Source organism: Borostomias antarcticus (assembly GCF_949987555.1).
Source record: "Borostomias antarcticus genome assembly, chromosome: 23".
Taxonomy (NCBI): domain Eukaryota; kingdom Metazoa; phylum Chordata; class Actinopteri; order Stomiiformes; family Stomiidae; genus Borostomias; species Borostomias antarcticus.
In genome coordinates, this window is record NC_140256.1 from 18,981,659 (window position 1) to 19,001,658 (window position 20,000).

Below are 20,000 nucleotides of genomic sequence, written 5' to 3' on the forward strand. Positions count from 1 at the left end.
TTTGGACAGGCTACTGAATCTGAGGACAACTGTGTTTATTCTCATGAAGTAGGAGTGCGCATGGCCGTGGTTGGGGGATGGGACACAGCCCTGTATGGTGTGGGGGGAGAGGTCTATACTGTGTCATTGTTGCGTTCATTCTCCTGTAAAGGACAACAAAGGAAATGTGATCTAATCTAAGTCCTGAAGTCCCTGCAAGGTCCATGACCACCACAGACCATCTCAACCTGAACACCCTCTCTGCTCGTTCACACCTCCACCTACCCAGGTCGATGAAGACGTCCATGTCTGGCTTCTCCGCCCTCACGCTCTGCAGGGCGTCCATGTCCATATCCATGTCCCCGAGCCCCCATCCTCCTCCTCCTCCTCCTCCCTGCAGGAGCGAGTAGCTGTGGTCCGTCTGCGTGGCCTGGGTCTCGGGGCTGTCAGCCTGGCGCTGCCCCGGGGCGGGAGGGTCCGGGCTGGGGGGCGGGTCGCTGTCGCTGCCCTGGGGGCTGGGCCAGTCCGGGGGCGGGGTCTTACCCCCCTGGGGGCTGGGCCAGTCCAGGGGCGGGGTCTTACCCCCCTGGGGGCTGGGCCAGTCCGGGGGCGGGGTCTTACCCCCCTGGGGGCTGGGCCAGTCCGGGGGCGGGGTCTTACCCCCCTGGGGGCTGGGCCAGTCCAGGGGCGGGGTCTTACCCCCCGCGCCACCGGAGCCGCTGTGGTCTGAGATGCCGCTGTCACTGCCCAGCGGGGAGCGGGGGGGGCGGGGGGGGCAGGGGTCCCCCCCCTCCAGCAGGCTGGACAGGAAGTCCTCCGTCTCCATCCCTGTCAGCATCTGAACAAACACAGAGCAGAGTGTCGGGTTCCTTTCTCTTCATTTAAACTGCATGTTGTTTACTGGAAGTCAGTATTGAAAAGCACAATGGAGGTTCTGTAAACATGACCACGCCCTGCGCTGGGACCAGCCCAGGCCGGCCACGCCTCCAGGCTGAATGGAAGACCTACATCCTGCTCAGCCAGCCAGTCCTCAATCAGGACATTCCCCTCTGGGAAGAATGTGTCCACGGCGTCCGTCTCCCCGTCCTGGAACAGGAGTCCCAGCAGGTCCGCTCCGTCCATGGAGGGAAGATCCTCGCTTTCTGACATCTGAAGTCAGAGAAGTCAGGAGATCACAATCACAAACAGGTTTACTTGTCAAGTAGGTTTTCACATACCAGGAATTAGTTTTGGTCTGATAGTGCAGAGCAATAAAGACAGGCCAGTGCTTGAACAGCATAGGTAAATACAGTACAAATACAATGTGGAATACCATATACAACAATGTACAAAATAATACAATAAAAACGGATGAGTGGCGGTAATGTAATGTAGGATAATCTTTCATCTGGCATGAGCGAGCATGCGACAACAGGACTGAAAAGGGCTAGCTAGCCTACAGCAATATGCGCAATACGTGGCCATTGATGCTCAAGTTTACTATATTGTCAATGCACACGAGCACAACGACATAAATGGCAAAGTGCTTTTACACGTATTAAAGTGCTCTTCGCGTTAGATGCCAACTCTCCTGTTTTCTCCTGTGTAGTCTACTGTCTCTTGACCATGGATGTATAAGCTCTTGACCATGCTATTGCTCTTGACTGACAGAAGAGAGAATGAGCTCTTCAAAGAAAAAAAATTGCCTACTCATGTAAATTCCAGCCTCAGTGGAAAGTAGTTTACATTTCTCACTGAGAAGTTTAGAGGAAAGGGATTTGCTTACAACTACAATAAGCATTAGTAGATGGCCCCAGAGGGCAGAGGCATGCACCCATGGTGCAGCCGGGTGTAAACTCTTATAACTCTTATTTGAAATGAATGTATATGATACTGATATATACTAATATATATGATACTGATATTACTAATATGATACTGATATATACTCATTTATAGACTACAGATATTGCCCATTCAATTTCAGTCCAATCCCTCATGGAATAAAATTATTGAACAATATAAATCATGTTGCTGTGTGCTTTAAAAAAAAAAGAAAGAATAATCATAATGTCAGTATCATATATTTTAGTATTAGTCCCCCCCGGAATTTGGTTTTGAAATGCTCCCTATTACTGAGGTCTCAAGGTTGGCAAGTATCGCATGACATAAAGCTAGGAGCGTGGACACGTCGACGCAGTCGTATGAGACATGACGTCATGACAGCTGGAAACCGCTGGATTGCGTCATCACCGCCAAGAAGTCAACCCGCTGATCTGGACACGCCCCCCTGCTCCCAGGACACGCCCCCTGCTCACTGGACACGCCCCCTGCTCCCAGGACACGCCCCCCTGTCACATGAGGACCATCCAAACAACAGCGGTCGCTCAGATCTCCTATTTGCAATGAGACCGTGAAAACACGATTGCAAGTGTGCTCTATTGAGACTGTGAAACAAGTGACTATGTGACCTATATTACGCATACATCTCCTGTAAATTACAGAAACCCCAGTAAGGATTAGGCCTCCAGCAAGCTGCAGTGAGCCTAGTAATACCCCAACCTGTCTCTGTCTGTACCCATTTAATGTGCTCGTTCATAAACCGGTCCTGAGTGACACTGTTCAGCATGTAGGCCTACACACTACAGTATCATGTGTTCTTATTCAGCATGTAGGCCTACACACTACAGTATCATGTGTTCTTATTCAGCATGTAGGCCTACACACTACAGTATCATGTGTTCTTATTCAGCATGTAGGCCTACACACTACAGTATCATGTGTTCTTATTCAGCATGTAGGCCTACACACTACAGTATCATGTGTTCTTATTCAGCATGTAGGCCTACACACTACAGTATCATGTGTTCTTATTCAGCATGTAGGCCTACAGACTACAGTATGTTTTCTTATACATGCATGTATGTTGATCCTGTCAACCGGGAGGAACAATAACAAAGGTTGTTGAGAGGGCGTGGTCATTAATATGATACTTTAGCAGAATAAAACGAATTAGTGTTACACTGAGTATAAAACATTCTTACCTTTATGTTAGCTGTTAATCAAGATCAAATATCATTCGTGTCAGTGTCTTGGTTTCCTCGGTTCTCTGTGTTTATCGCTTTTTCTCCCCGTCGTCTCAGCCGAAGCTCTTCTGATGAAATCACCTTCCAACGAGACACAAATTGCGTCATCGCGCAGAAACCTCAGCTTCCGTAGCGTACGCGAGGGTCCTTCTGGGGGATGTAGTCTTCTGCTTATTTTGATCAGTAGGCCTACTGTCTATTAGAATAAGCTAAAGGAAAGACTGCAACAATAATATCACGACACAAAAAGCAATTTCTGAAACAATATACTGTATTGAAGAATAATCGGTATTTTAATGCACAGGACAGGGCATTACATGGCATAGTAGCAATTGAAAATCTAACCATGTAGGTGACAGATTAAAGATTGTAAAAACTGTAGCCTTCATTAAAATCGATCTGAGGTATCTAGAATCCTGCCCCCCCCCCCCCCACACACACACACAGTAAGCTACTCAGGGAGCAAGTTGATTCATCAGTGCTGTTGAAGTTGATTGGCCCACCTGGCCACCTGACTGACTGACTTCCTGATTATATGGGTGAGAAGCAGCTGAAAGGCAGAGCTCCAGCTGGTTAGACCACCCAGGAAACCACCGTGTTCATCTCAACCAGGTTCAAACTCATACTGTCACACGTTTTTACGGAGCATTAGATGAATAACAACAAATACAATCAAAATGTATTTTAAAAGAAACTCCAAGACATCCAAGAAAAGTGCAATTAATCGTTAAAAGGCCGTCTTTCAAATGTGCTTGTCTTTCCAGGAACCATGACTATCTGCATCCCAAGGCGTGTCTGGCGTGGAACACGCAGCGCTGGGTAACTGGATGGGCCACGTGAACGTGCGTCACATGCAGTTATGAACTGTAGCCTATGTGCCATGTCTTAGATATTCATACTAATCCCTCTTCAAGATAAACTCTTATCTGAATGAGTGAGTGAGCGTCATGCCGTCAAAACAGGAACAGTCATGGACGCCAGCCCGGCTACAATCACAGACACTGATGGAAAAAGAAGAAAAATCTTTAATTTTTTTTTTTAAGTAGATGAGGTCAAGCTAGTGGAGAGGTGTTCTATGAGCAGGTGTGTCTTCCTCCTGGCCCACAGCTCCTCCTGCTCTATAATGCACTTTTCATCAGAGCCTCATCCATCATGTCCACGCGTCCGCTGGCTCCCCGGACGTCCCGAGTCCCGCTGGCTGGACCGTGTCACAGGATGGCGCAGAGCTTGGACGTGTGCCTCAGGCTGCGGTACGCCCGCAGGCGGTCCTTCTTGCTGGCCGCCGCGCCCGCCGCCGCCTGCGTGACCACGGGCATGCTGTCCACGGCACGCCTCTTGTGCGCGCGGTGCAGCAGGATCCGGTACACGCCCGTGACGGCGCTCCGGCAGTCCTTACCCTGGTTGTTGAGGATGTGCTCCGGGGTGATGCCCAGGCTCTCCAGCGCCCCCTTGACCTCCACCTCGTCGTCCCCCAGCTCGGACGCCGCCCCCTCCGCCAGGTGCGACGGCTCCAGCCTGAAGGGCTCCATGGCCGGGGGGAAGTCGAGGGGGAGGAGCCACTCGCAGCCCATCATCTGCTCCACGCTGTAGCGGTCGGCCGGCTGGGGCTGCAGGACCCCCCTGATCAGGCGCCCGCAGGGCTCGGGCACCCAGGCGGGCAGCTGGTAGGCCCCGTCCAGAATGCAGCGCTTCAGCTTGGCCACCGTGTCGGCCCGGAAGGGCATGGCGCCCGTCACCATGAAGAAGAGCATGACGCCCAGCGCCCAGATGTCCACGAACACGCCCAGGTAGTGCTGGTCACGGAAGAGCTCGGGCGCGGCGTAGGGCGGCGAGCCACAGAAGGTGTTGAGCGTGTGGTCGCGCCGGCTGAGCGTGCTGAAGCCGAAGTCACCCACCTTCACGCAGGTGCTGCAGGTGTAGAACACGTTCTCCGCCTTCAGGTCGCGGTGGATGATGCCGTGGTCGTGCTGCGGGGGGGGTTAGGGTTAGGGGGGGGGGGGGGGGGGTAGACATGGTTAGGACGTTCTGGCCTTGTGCACCATGTACTGTAGGTGGTTATACTCCGATGCATGGTGTCATAGTGTATATTATCAGCATAATGTCTGTTATGAATATTAGCCAGAATACAGCAGCCTGAAGTGACACAGCTGGTGTGTGTGCGTGTGCGTGTGCGTGTGCGTGTGCGTGTGCGTGTGCGTGTGTGTGTGTGTGTGTGTGTGTCTCCGTACACAGTATTTCTGACACATAAGGCCTACACAGAAACCTGAGACACCAACACACAATGTACTGGCACATCTACAGTATAGTCAAGATATTCAACAATTCCCCCCGGAGATCAATAAATCTCTGGAGTTTATCAATCTGTATGTGACCCTGTAGGTGAGAGAGCGTCTGACCATGTGTGACCCTGTAGGTGAGAGAGCGTCTGACCATGTGTGACCCTGTAAGTGAGAGAGCGTCTGACCATGTGTGACCCTGTAGATGAGAGAGCGTCTGACCATGTGTGACCCTGTAGGTGAGAGAGCGTCTGACCATGTGTGACCCTGTAGATGAGAGAGCGTCTGACCATGTGTGACCCTGTAGGTGAGAGAACGTCTGACCATGTGTGACCCTGTAGGTGAGAGAGCGTCTGACCATGTGTGACCCTGTAGGTGAGAGAGCGTCTGACCATGTGTGACCCTGTAGATGAGAGAGCGTCTGACCATGTGTGACCCTGTAGGTGAGAGAGCGTCTGACCATGTGTGACCCTGTAGGTGAGAGAGCGTCTGACCATGTGTGACCCTGTAGGTGAGAGAGCGTCTGACCATGTGTGACCCTGTAGATGAGAGAGCGTCTGACCATGTGTGACCCTGTAGGTGAGAGAGCGTCTGGACCATGTGTGACCCTGTAGGTGAGGGAGCGTCTGACCATGTGTGACCCTGTAGGTGAGAGAGCGTTTGACCATGTGTGACCCTGTAGGTGAGAGAGCGTCTGACCATGTGTGACCCTGTAGGTGAGGGAGCGTCTGACCATGTGTGACCCTGTAGATGAGAGAGCGTCTGACCATGTGTGACCCTGTAGATGAGAGAGCGTCTGACCATGTGTGACCCTGTAGATGAGAGAGCGTCTGACCATGTGTCTGACCGCGGACAGGATCTGGGAGAAGACCATCTTGCTGTCGATGTCGGAGAGCTTGCCGTCGGTGGTGATCTTGGTGTAGAGCTCCCCGCCTCCAGCGTACTCCATCACCAGGTGTAACCGTGACAACGTCTCCACCACCTGGGGGGCGACAGACAGTGTTTATCACCAGGCGTGATGGCGGGATAATAACAACGTAATAACATTAATAATTAATTTTATTTCTAGAGCACTTTTGATTTAACAATCTCAAAGTGCTGAAACAATCACATTAAGAAAATAGAGACACATTAATACATAAAATATATACACACTGCATACAAAAAAGATCCTAAATAAGTATGTCTTTAGATGAGTCTGTCGTGCCCATCAAAGGCCTATTCAAATCAGGTGTGTGTGTGTGTGTGTGTGTGTGTGTGTGTGTGTGTGTGTGTGTGTGTGTGTGTGTGTGCGTGCGTTAGAGATGTAAGTGTATGAAAATTTCACATTACGATTATAGTGACCCAAATGATCAGGGTTATCAGTATTATCACCGTATTGTTAAAATGTGTTGAAAATGTTCAAAAACTACTGATACACACACTGAGATCATTTAATCAAGTTTTATATTGAAAACCACAGATTAAATCAGCAGCACTGTGCACTTGTTGCTTGAATAAACATAAAAATAATGCATCTTGGAGACAGTTGCTCACTTTAGTTGATGCTGAGTTTTTCAAAGTGTGGTAATCAAACACGGTTTTGCGCGATAAATTTAATCAAATTTTATCACGGTTTATCATTATTACCGGTTATCATTATATCCCTAGTAGGGGTGTGCTGGGAGCCCACTATTTTTGTATTTGTATTTGACAGCTAATTATTCGTATTCGTATTCGTAAGTGGGCGGGGCATAAACCGAAAGTCGGTTCAAAACGGTTTAAACTGAGGGGAAATGTAATTTTTTTAGCCTAATATTAATTGGCATTGCAATTGCTGTGCTTTCAACGCATCAGAATTGCTGTTTATATATATATATGAAGTATATTCCTCCTCATCATCATCCTGTATGTTTTTATTTTAACAAACTATGAAGTGTCAGAACCGCACCACCACCCTTAACTGGGGGACATTCTACATTTAGTTAGAAACTGAAAAACATATAATTATATTATAATAATAATAATTATAATTATTATTATTATATTATTATTATTATTATTATTATACACTAGACTAGCCTACTCTGTTGTGCTGATGGATGCTGACGGCATGGATCAAACATTTGATCAGTTGTGTTTCAGTTGTTAAAATATACTTTCATAATTATTTCATATTTCAAAATCGCCAGATATTATATAGGCTAGTGAGAGGCTGAGCATGCGTAGCTGAAATAGCTAGCGTTAGCTAGATATCAAGCCCCCAGGATTCGAAATCTAAAGTGAAGGCCTATTGAACCGCGCCATCTTGGCTAGATTTGTAGTCACTTGGCTATTTCCGGTGACTTTTGACTTGCGCAGTTGAGCTTCTCTGGCCGACGCGCGTCCACGAAAAAGTTCACATTTATCTGAAATGTAGACGCACGTTCCCGGCTCTCTCCGCTTTGATTTAGCAATGAAAACCGGCTTGCATATTAACCTGTTTTTGTCAAATATATCAATTGGAGAAATTATTTTTTGATCCTGGCATCTTAGTTTTAACAGGTTAAATATAATTGAACATGTTTTGTTTGCTAGTAGATGGTATTCATTCCGTTCGCGATAACGTTATTGCAGCCAGGCTAAATTCCTCCAGGGAGCCAGTGACCGGCGAGTTGAAGAGCTTCACTCCCCGCCAGCAGGAGCTTTGGCCGCGGCTACCGCATCTCGGATAACCCGCTGAGTTCCTGGCTGCTATTTCACACTCGCCCTTGATCAATCCCAATACCGATCCATGGTAATAATGAATCAATCGTTCAGATCAGATCGGCAGTGCTGCATGCATGTTACAACATCATTGTTAGCTTTATTAACATAACCATAGCCTACATTTATCTCTCTAACGTTAGGCTATCCATCTTACACCAGTCGGCCATTCGATAGCTGGAAGCGGTCAACGCCAACGTTGACTGAAAACACCCAAACTCAGTGTATCGTTTCATCTTCATGCTACACATCAACTCCTTTACATTGTATGTGAATAAATTCCTGTTATTCTAAAAATATCCCATTTCTGTCCATTCCTGGAAAAGGCTAATAATTGCTGTCAAATGATCACTCCAGTTTATCACCGTATCCCACTACCATTTCAACTATGCACAGGAGGTTGTCTTGTGGTCATTTTCATTAAAAAATTATTAGCCTGATCAGTTTGTTGTATGTATTAAGCCCTTTTTGAGCGGTATGCTTGTATTAATAGCTTATAGCTTGCCATACTCACCAACCTTGGGACCTCAGAAATAGGGAGCATTTCCAAACCAAATTGCGGGGGGGGGGGCATTAAAAGCATTACAAATTAGACATTAAAAGCATTAAAACGAAATGTGAAACATTATATATATATATATATATATGTGTGTATGGAGCAATTGTTTTTAATGTCCGACTTTTGTCTGTGCTGTTCAGTAAATGTGCATCTGTCCTAATTTATTGTAGCCTATCTACTACACAACCTAGTTCAAATTTATGAATCTCCCGCGGAAGTCAGGAGGGTTGGCAAGTAGGCTATGGTCACTGCTCCCCAGTAAAATTGAATAATTGAGGGGTTACTTACAGTAATTGTGGAGGATTCCTGTCAAGCCGGCGAGACTCAACAAAGCTCGGAAATTTGTGAACAATGTGATGGTCACATTTATTAGGGAACTGGGCGGCAACAGTGTTGGGCATCCTCAAATAAAACATGACAACTCCGATTTATTTGAGACTGATGGATGTCATTTATCCACTTTGGGAAATGACCTTTTTTTAAGAAACATCTTGCGGTCCCTTGAAGCAACAATCTGGAGTGGGTGAAGCTGCTTTGGCCTACACCTCCTCTGGATTGCAACTTCAACTGACAAAGCATTATTTTTTAATAAGAACAGCTCAAATAAATCAGTGTGTTATTTTTATGTGATGATGAACATACTGCTGTTGCTCTTTTTTTTTGTTAGTTTAGTATACATAGGCTAAGTACATTTTTGTACCAAGACATATTTGTTGCCATCACATTGTTCATTAATTTCACTGTTCTTCCTCATCCCTTTCCCACCCCCTCCTCCTCTCCCTCTTCTCATCCTCCCCAGCCAAACCACTCAGTGGGTCTGTTTTGTGCTCTCATTTTACATATTGTGGATGTAGCTGTCCCAGTGTATGACACACATGTGCTCCATGGCTCGTAATGTGCTCCATGGCCATGCGTCCCCACATTATTGTTTTTTTTAATTATATTTTTATTATCTGTTTTATTATTATAAATAAATACTTTAAAACTACCACTGAAGCTGTCTGTGCAAATTACAGTAGGCTAGGTATTTAACTATTACATTACTACAGCTGCTAAAGGCACATATTGTAGTGTTTCCAAACAAATTTTCTTAAACTATTGGAGACTTGGAAATAACAACTAGGCCTACATGAAGACTTTCACAGTTTCAGACTGCTGTAACCATTAAAGTTTGGAGTAGGCTGCATAAGCTTACACTTAACAATGCACACACACAAAACGCTCAAAAAGGGCTTAATACATACAACAAACTGATCAGGCTAATCATTTTTTAATGAAAATGACCACAAGACAACCTCCTGTGCATAGTTGAAATGGTAGTGGGATACGGTGATAAACTGGAGTGATCTTTTGACAGCAATTATTAGCCTTTTCCAAGAATGGACAGAAATGGGATATTTTTAGAATAACAGGAATTTATTCACATACAATGTAAAGGAGTTGATGTGTAGCATGAAGATGAAACGATACACTGAGTTTGGGTGTTTTCAGTCAACGTTGGCGTTCACCGCTTCCATTTATCGAATGGCCGACTGGTGTAAGATGGATAGCCTAACGTTAGAGAGATAAATGTAGGCTATGGTTATGTTAATAAAGGTAACAATGATGTTGTAACATGCATGCAGCACTGCCGATCTGATCTGAACGATTGATTCATTATTACCATGGATCGGTATTGGGATTGATCAAGGGCGAATGTGAAATAGCAGCCATGAACTCAGCGGGTTTTCCGAGATGCGGTAGCCGCGGCCAGAGCTCCTGCTGGCGGGGAGTGAAGCTCTTCAACTCGCCTGTCACTGACTCCCTGGAGGAATTCAGCCTGGCTGCAATAACGTTATCGCGAACGGAATGAATACCATCTACTAGCAAACAAAACATGTTCAATTATATTTAACCTGTTAAAACTAAGATGCCAGGATCAAAAAATAATTTCTCCAATTGATATATTTGACAAAAACAGGTTAATATGCAAGCCGGTTTTCATTGCTAAATCAAAGCGGAGAGAGCCGGGAACGTGCGTCTACATTTCAGATAAATGTGAACTTTTTCGTGGACGCGCGTCGGTCAGAGAAGCTCAACTGCGCAAGTCAAAAGTCACCGGAAGGCCAGAAAAGCACAACTGCGCAAGTCAAAAGTCACCGGAAATAGTCAAATGACTACAAATTTGCCAAGATGGCGCGGTTCAATAGGGCTTCATTGTTGATAGCGGCCAGTGAATGGAGTGGCTGTATCCAGTTTAATTAATACATCCATGCTAGATATACTACACTGAGCTAACAAGCTAGCTACCGGTCCTCCTCTGCTCAAACAAACGCTACAGTTCACATAGGCACGTGCACGTATCGCTCGCTCATACAGTATTTGACTGTTCTCCCCCCTCCCGAATATTTTTTACAATATTCGTACAAATTTACTATTCGTGAAAAAGCTACTATTTGTGCTCATCCGAATGCCGTATTCATATTCGGGCACACCTCTAGTCCCTAGTGTGTGTGTGTGTGTGTGTGCGTGCGTGCGTGCGTGCGTGTGTGTGTGTGTGTGTGTGTGTGTGCGTGCGTGCGTGTGTCCCACACCTCATAGAGGCGTATGATGTTGGGGTGGTGCAGCTTCTCCATGCTGGAGATCTCCCTGGACAGCAGCCTCTGAGTCTTCTGGTCCAGCTTGGTCTTGTCCAGGATCTTAATGGCTACCTTGTCTGAGAGAAAGAGAGAGAAGAGAGAGAGAGAGAGAGAGAGAGAATATTATGGTAAAGATTTGTGCAGAAGATTGAGGGAATCGTTGAGAACAGCTGAGGTAAGGTAATTACAGGGCAACCTTGGCTGATAAGTGGTCATCATGGTCATTAAATATGAGATATGAGATGAAACAACATATTAGTTGGTTAAATCAGATACAAATAGGTTAGATTAGTTGGAATCAAAATGTTTAAATAAATTCAGTGTGTGAGGATAATAAAATATTGTTGCACCACGTTGTAAATATCTCTGTGTAGTACAATGTACAGTACATCAACAATATCAACATTTCATCCCTCTTCCTGTCTTTATACAAACAGCTGTGTGTGGAGCACGTGGACAGACGTCAGTCAGGATAATCTGATGAGGACTTGAGGATCAGCTATCCTTAGAAACCCATCTCCTGAATTGCATTCTCAAATCGACCGCTCCTCGTTAGTGGACCCATTTTCGCCTGGACATTGCTTTCCTCAAAACCAGTTAGGAGGACAAACAAGTGCGAAGCCGTCTGTATAACGGTGGTGAATGAGGGGAGACGGAGTACAAGGAGGACAGGACGCACCTTGAACAACAGGGCGCTGTCTTAAAGACGAGTGGCACCTGGGGACACGTGGTCCTGTCACCAGCCTCAGGGGCCGTGTCCACATTGCACCTTTTTCTGTCAGTAACCCGCTGCAGGGCGCTGGGGAGAGCTTCGTCCTGCAGCGCTTCTATCAAACATGGCGTAGTGGTGTCCAAAACCACACAACATTTTTGAAAACAGTGGCGGATAAAAAATATCTGTGATACAAAAGAATATTGACATTTGTCGTCTCTAATTATCAGTTCCTTAATGTCACTCACTGACTCTAAACCATTAGAAAGTTAAATCAAGCATAACAGCTCACGGTGCATGAGCAGCCGTTTATGAGCAGCCGAGTTTGACACAGCTGGCATAACGTTACGTTAGCTAGCCGACCGGCTAACAATTGCTAGTTTCGTGACAACGTTGCGTCTCACACAGCGAGCGACTTGGGCGACGAGAGCGGCCGGCTGCCATTCATTCTCAATGGAAGCTGGCAACATAGGGCGACGGACGCCTCGGCGGCAGAGAGTGACGCGTTACCTGCGATCTGAGTGTAGATTTGAAGTTGTACGGTCCCTACAGGAGGGCGAGGAGGAGTCTCCCAGGCCAGTGCAGGCAGCCCGCGCAGAAGGGCCCTGGGGTTGTGGACAACCAGGACACCTGAGGCGGGAGTGTGAGCAGACCGGAGGCCGCCCCAACCGACGATGACAGAGGCCCCCCTACCAGCAGAGCCAAGAGAACCCCACTCGGGCACCAGCCTCAGCCACCTCCCTGACGGGAAACGACCCAGGGTCGGCCTAGAAGGGGAAAGGTCGGCCCTGGACATACCCCTACAACATCACCGTCCTCCGGTGGTGGGGCGGGTGGGCCCAGGCCCCAGCCCCCACGTCCCCTGTACGCTGAATGGATGGAGCTGTATTGCTTTGGTGGATACTGGAGCTACCATCAGCCTGGTGAGACCTGGAGTCCTGGGAGGAGAGACGGAGTGGGCCCCCACGGGGGTGAAGATAGAGACTGTGACGGGACAGAGTGCGGACGTGAAGGGGAGGGGCAGCCTAGCCCTGGTAGTGGGTGACGTCTCCGTACAGCAGGAGTTCTGGCTGGCGGACATCGGGAAGGACTGTATCCTGGGCCTGGATGCCCTGGGGGCTCTGGGAGCCGTGATCAGAGCAGCTGGACCCCAGCTGGAGGTCGGTGGCCAAGTGCTGGGGGCCCCCAATGACCACCGGACACTTGGGGGTAGGGGCCGTGAGGCCTGCCTCCAGAGCCTGGTCCCGAGCCCCTGGACAGCGGTCTCACCTGAAACGGCTGTGGCCTTGGAGGAGCTGTTTCAGCGGAGTGCGGATACAACAACTGTTCTTCTTCCGGTCCAGACCGGAAGATTATGCGATGCGTCATCCTAGGCCAGGGGTAATCAAGTAAAGTTCTAAGAGGTCCATTTTGACAAAGCGGCCTCAAGCCAGGGTCCGGTGGTGATGCGTGCATTTTTTATGCCCTCAACACAGATTTGTTTCCTTGCATATTCCTATCAAATTATTGTATAGCAACAAGTATGTTACTGTGAAATATGCATGGAAGTTAAAATATTGTTCACTTCAGTTGTATGGTCCCCAACTTACTTTAAAATGAAATGAAGTAGGATACATTTCAACAATATTTCAACCTGTTTATTGACACTTCACATTTAGGAGGGATTTCACATTTAGGAGAGATTATAAATAAAAAGTAGGCTACTACAAACTTGAGTAAAATGAGGTCTACATTTAAAAACAAGGTAGCTTTTGAAATATATGAGTTAAACAGGTTCAGAGATACCCGCGTTGAGAATGAATATCTACAACTCGGTCCATTCTTGATGGAACGCCCTATTTTCAACAACTATTTTTCTTATTTTAGAGCACGGCATGTATAGGCTGACGTTACTTCTGTTTTGTAGTATCTCACTTCCCTCTTCGTTTGTCGTTACGTTTCTCTGGTCATGCAGTGTCCAACTCCAACTAATGTTAGCAAGGAATCACTCTGATAACAGTAACGTTAACGATAGCTAGGCTGTCCCATGTAGACTGGGTGACGTCAGGCAATGAACACGCAGATTCGATTGGCTAGCGACGCATGAGATAAACAAATGCCGTAAAATACTACAAAGGCTGCGCAGGCTCAAACTAGTTGCCTACGCTCCGTCAAAAGGGAGAAATTCTTATTGATTTATCGGGTTATATCCAGTCCGGATTAGACAGCTTCTGGGTCCGGATCCGGACCGAGGTCCACCCCTCTAGACCGGCGAAACAACTGCGAAAGGGAGACGCCCCAGACTACTCCAGACCGCTGGCGAGTCAAGCCCTATCCAATATCTGATTGGTTGGAGTCAAGCCCTATCCAATATCTGATTGGTTGGAGTCAAGCCCTATCCAATATCTGATTGGTTGGAGTCAAGCCCTATCCAATATCTGATTGGTTGCTGGAAAGGAGCGGCAGTGACGAGACCAGCGCCTTTCTGAAAAGTTGAGATATTTTCAACTTTGAGCGCTCGGAGCGAACAAAAACAATCAAACAATCAAATCAAAAACAGCCGGAGCGCTCGGAAAAAGACGCTGGGTGCTGCGCCTTTTTTTTTTGCCGGCCGCCAACGCTCTCTCCTCATTGGACAACAATTGAAAAAAGGCGCAGGCGCTCAGAAAAAGGCCCTATGTGGACACGGCCCCTTAGTTTCTAGGGTCAGGCTTCCAGACAGAGCCAAGTAGCTTCATGACCCAAGCGCCTGCTGAATGAAATCATTTGATATCAAGTGTCGAGGCCTTTGAATGATTCATACCGCACGATGAAATGGACCGTACAGTAGGTAACCGTATAGTTCATAAGTGGTAAAGTGGTGTTGAGCTACTGTGCTCTGATATGCATTATTAACACTGGTATGACTCTCCATTGCACTGCTGTCCCAGAGAGCATTCAAAGTGCATCACAGCTCTTTTTTGTTTTTGCAGCACAGAGCAGTAAGGTACCACACACACACACACACACACACACACACACACACACACACACACACACACACACACACATACAAGACTCTCTCTCTCACACACACACACACACACACACACACACACACACACACACACACACACACACAAGACTCTCTCTCTCACACACACACACACACATGACTCTCTCTCTCTCTCTCTCTCTCACACACACACACACACACACACACACATGACTCTCTCTCTCTCTCACACACACACACACATGACTCTCTCTCTCACACACACACACACACACACACGACTCTCTCTCTCTCTCTCTCTCTCTCTCTCTCACACACACACACACACACACACATGACTCTCTCTCTCTCTCTCTCTCTCTCTCTCACACACACACACACACACACACACATGACTCTCTCTCTCACACACACACACAGACACACACATGCACACACAACACTCAAACACTCTTTGGTCTTTGCTGAGCCATGTAGCAATTCCAGCCGTCGCTAGGGAAACTAGAGATCTCTAATCAATCCATCTTTTCAAGGGCAGCATGCAGACAGACAGGCAGACAGACAGACAGACAGACAGACAGACAGACAGACAGACAGACAGACAGACAGACAGACAGACAGACAGACAGACAGGCAGACAGACAGACAGACAGACAGACACACAGCCTAATTAGCCAGTGGCTACCTACAGTAAGAGCACTCAGTGTTTCCTCATCGATGAAAACAGCTCCTGAACCCCAGTAGTGTTTCTATTTCTATCTTATCTGCCACCCTGGGTGAACCCCCCGCTACGGCGCCCCACACTTTCAGTTTGGTTTTGTAAACAGGAAATGAACGGGCTTTCTGATTGGGAATAATAGACCGCCGGCAAGTTGTTGAGCAGGTTGGGGGGGGCAGGCAATTCTGATTGTCGTGCGATTTGTTGACAACGTTTTGTTTTCTTTCTCTGCTCCTCTTGCCGCCCCCTGCGAGATGCTGCCCTGGGCGGCTGCCCATGTCACCCATGCCTAAATACGCCACTGCTTAACCCTCCTGACTAAACGCTTTCCCTGGAACAGAGGCTTTCCCTGGACCGCCTACCTCAACATTTGATTTGATTTGATTTATTTTTAAGACAGGGACAAGGTACAGTAGACATTTACCCTATAGAATAGGTAGAGATGCACTGTACAAGGTTATAGCTAAACAGCTAATTTCCACCCGCAGTCCCTGGGCTACAGTATCTCATTAACGCAGTTACTTTGTTGTTTATATTCTTATAAAGACATAGTTTTGACAAGGCATACTCTCCCAGAGCAAAGCTCTCATTTTTAGCTACAGCTGGAATCATTTCACCAATAAACAGGCTCTACTGCGCATTGTGCATTGTGTTGCCTCTGGGTATGAAATGCGCTATACAAATAAAGCTTTGATTGATTGATTGATACTGAGGAGCGTCAGGAGGAGCATGTCCTCTCTCTCCTGCTACCGAGGAGCTTCAGGAGCATGTCCTCTCTCTCCTGCTACGAGGAGCGTCAGGAGCATGTCCTCTCTCTCCTGCTACGAGGAGCGTCAGGAGCATGTCCTCTCTCTCCTGCTACTGAGGAGCGTCAGGAGCATGTCCTCTCTCTCCTGCTACTGAGGAGCGTCAGGAGCATGTCCTCTCTCTCCTGCTACTGAGGAGCGTCAGGAGCATGTCCTCTCTCTCCTGCTACCGAGGAGCTTCAGGAGCATGTCCTCTCTCTCCTGCTACGAGGAGCGTCAGGAGCATGTCCTCTCTCTCCTGCTACGAGGAGCGTCAGGAGCATGTCCTCTCTCTCCTGCTACTGAGGAGCGTCAGGAGGAGCATGTCCTCTCTCTCCTGCTACCGAGGAGCTTCAGGAGCATGTCCTCTCTCTCCTGCTACGAGGAGCGTCAGGAGCATGTCCTCTCTCTCCTGCTACGAGGAGCGTCAGGAGCATGTCCTCTCTCTCCTGCTACCGAGGAGCGTCAGGAGGAGCATGTCCTCTCTCTCCTGCTACTGAGGAGCGTCAGGCTCTCCCTAGGACCATGAGGAGCATGTCCTCTCTCTCTCCTGATGAAGCCGGCGTTCCGTACCTCTGGTGAGGGCGTGGATCCCCAGCTTGACGTGGGAGAAGTTCCCACAGCCGATCTCCCCCCGCACCTTGTAGAAGCCGATGCGCCGCCCGACGGTCAGCTCCCTGACCACCCTGCCCACGGAGACGAGAGAAGATCAACCACATCAGCACAGAGGCCTGAACTCTCCCATGACCAGTCCATAAACATCAGCTCCCATGATGAATACTACACAACCATCAAAGACATCTGTTTGAATGAATGAATGGATGGATGAATGAATCAATGAATGAATGTCTCAGGTCCGGTGTCATCGTCCCCCCCCACCTGTCGTCCTGGCACATGTCCAGGTTGAGCCTCTCCAGCGGGGTCAGGCGGCGTGGGGGCGCCCCCTCGTCATCCGTGTTGACCTCCGAGCTGTCCTGACCACTCCACCGGGAGCATCTCTGACCGCCCCCGGCCCCCCCGGACCCCCCGGACCCCCCCAGCGCAGCGGGGCAGACGGCCGTCATCCTGCCCGGGATGGCGAGGGCTTAGGTCATGGCGGCAGGAGGGGCCGCTGGAGAGCGCCACCTACAGGTCAATATGACCTAAAACCAGAGAATCAGAGAATAAGGGACATCTGGGTTGTGGAAAAGTACACTGCAGTTAATTAGGTTGATAATAATCATAACCTGTGAGTGGACAACATACACACACACACACACACACACACACACACACATATATATATATATATATATATCAATTTGTATCTTTCATATACATTTCATGACACATGGTTATATAATAAACTAGCCAACAATATTCATTCAAATAAACCATACAATCACATGTCCATCCATGTAACATCTATAAACCACATCCCTGTCTCACCCTCATCCCTGTCTCACCCTCATCCCTGTCTCACCCTCATACATGTTTCAACTCAACACCCCTACACCCAAATACCCCCACACAGGCACCTCAACACCCCTACACCCAAATACCCCCACACAGGCACCTCAACACCCCTACACCCAAATACCCCCACACAGGCACCTCAACACCCCTACACCCAGAACCTGCTCAAATACCCCCACACAGGCATCTCAACACCCCTACATCCAGAGCCTGCTCAAATACCCCCACACAGGCATCTCAACACCCCTACATCCAGAGCCTTAGTGGTCAGTAGGACAGTGTTCTGCCTGGTCTGGTCTGGTGTCTGTTTAGTGGTCAGTAGGACAGTGCTCTGCCTGGTCTGGTCTGGTGTCTGTTTAGTGGTCAGTAGGACAGTGCTCTGCCTGGTCTGGTGTCTGTTTAGTGGTCAGTAGGACAGTGCTCTGCCTGGTGTGCTGTCTGTTTAGTGGTCAGTAGGACAGTGCTCTGCCTGGTCTGGTGTCTGTTTAGTGGTCAGTAGGACAGTGCTCTGCCTGGTCTGGTGTGCTGTCTGTTTAGTGGTCAGTAGGACAGTGCTCTGCCTGGTCTGGTGTCTGTTTAGTGGTCAGTAGGACAGTGCTCTGCCTGGTCTGGTGTGGTGTCTGTTTAGTGGTCAGTAGGACAGTGCTCTGCCTGGTCTGGTGTCTGTTTAGTGGTCAGTAGGACAGTGCTCTGCCTGGTCTGGTGTGCTGTCTGTTTAGTGGTCAGTAGGACAGTGCTCTGCCTGGTCTGGTGTCTGTTTAGTGGTCAGTAGGACAGTGCTCTGCCTGGTCTGGTGTCTGTTTAGTGGTCAGTAGGACAGTGCTCTGCCTGGTCTGGTGTGCTGTCTGTTTAGTGGTCAGTAGGACAGTGCTCTGCCTGGTCTGGTGTCTGTTTAGTGGTCAGTAGGACAGTGCTCTGCCTGGTCTGGTGTGCTGTCTGTTTAGTGGTCAGTAGGACAGTGCTCTGCCTGGTCTGCTGTCTGTTTAGTGGTCAGTAGGACAGTGTTCTGCCTGGTCTGGTGTGCTGTCTGTTTAAACAGCATGAGTTTACTACAGCACTACTAGCTGCTGGTCGCAGCTATAAGGCCGTTTCAGACGAGGAGCGATATCCACGCATTGTAATTCATTTTCAATGAGAGAGGCGAGCGGACAATTTGGGAGACGCGGACAATCTGGGGCGGACTATAGACAGGAAAAAAGAACACTCTCTAACAGCTGTGTGTGTATCTGTGTGTGTGTGTGTGTGTGTGTGTGTGTGTGTGTGTGTGTGCGCATGTGATTTTAGGTGATATTTTTCATAGCTGGCCCTCTAACTATACCCCAGGAGAGGAGGCAGACGAGGGCTCGTCCTCATTAGAACTTAGTTTAATTGAGTTTAGTTTATTTAAATCAGGACAGTGCATATTGATGAACGTGTACTAACATGTAAATATGCCAGATTGGAGCCCGGAGGCTAGTTTCCATCTGGAGTCCATTAGGCAGGTTGATGTTACAAAACAAGTTACAAGAGGTACATATATAAAACACAGACACAGTACAATATATAAAACAGAAAAATGGCATGCGTTAGAAGTGGTCACATTTTTGGTTGGCTCTAAGCCACACCTTTAGATGCCCCTTATAGGTGGCAAGAGTGGGGCAATCCCTTATGAATAGGGGGAGGCTGTTCCAGACCCCTTATAAGATAAAACATTTTGACTGAAAGAGGTTTTTCTAAAGGTAATCACACAGGTCAGTCCCTATTTGCAACGGCTCTTGTGAGCCGAGTTAGGTTGGTGGTGGATCTGTATTTGATAAACTCATTCAGAGGGGGTGGCGCTAGACTGTGAGGTACTTTTTACACACACACACACACACACACACACACACACACAGTCATGCACGTAGGCACACACACACACAGAAACACACACACACAGTCATGCACGCAGAGTTATGCACGCAGACACACACACGCAGAAACACACACACACACAAACACAAACACACAGTCATGCATGCAGCCACACACGCAGGCACAAACACACACACACACACACACACACACAAACACAAACACACAGTCATGCATGCAGCCACACACAGTCACGCAGGCACACACACACACACACACACACACACAAACACAAACACACA

General features: G+C 48.1%; 2 protein-coding genes across 2 annotated transcripts in view; both read right to left on the bottom strand.

Annotated features, from left to right (window-relative positions):
• The window catches only part of creb3l3l (cAMP responsive element binding protein 3-like 3 like), a 17,840-nt gene extending 14,714 nt beyond the window's left edge, over nt 1-3,126 (bottom strand). The window contains exons 1-3 of the mRNA XM_084457123.1: nt 3,003-3,126; nt 988-1,128; nt 265-817 (exon numbers count right to left, since the gene is read on the bottom strand). Of these exons, the coding sequence (XP_084313249.1) occupies nt 265-817; nt 988-1,128 (694 nt within the window). The 5' untranslated portion in view covers nt 3,003-3,126. The remainder of the gene's footprint in view (nt 1-264; nt 818-987; nt 1,129-3,002) is intronic.
• Nucleotides 3,127-4,252: 1,126 nt separating this feature from the next.
• On the bottom strand, nt 4,253-17,474 carry nim1ka (NIM1 serine/threonine protein kinase a; the record flags this gene model as incomplete). The annotated part of the gene is made up of 5 exons (XM_084456734.1): nt 4,253-5,011; nt 6,156-6,302; nt 11,177-11,298; nt 16,984-17,096; nt 17,290-17,474. The coding sequence occupies 5 exons, from the start codon at nt 17,472-17,474 to the stop codon at nt 4,253-4,255; spliced, it is 1,326 nt and encodes a 441-aa protein (XP_084312860.1).
• Between the last annotated feature and the right edge of the window lie 2,526 nt (nt 17,475-20,000).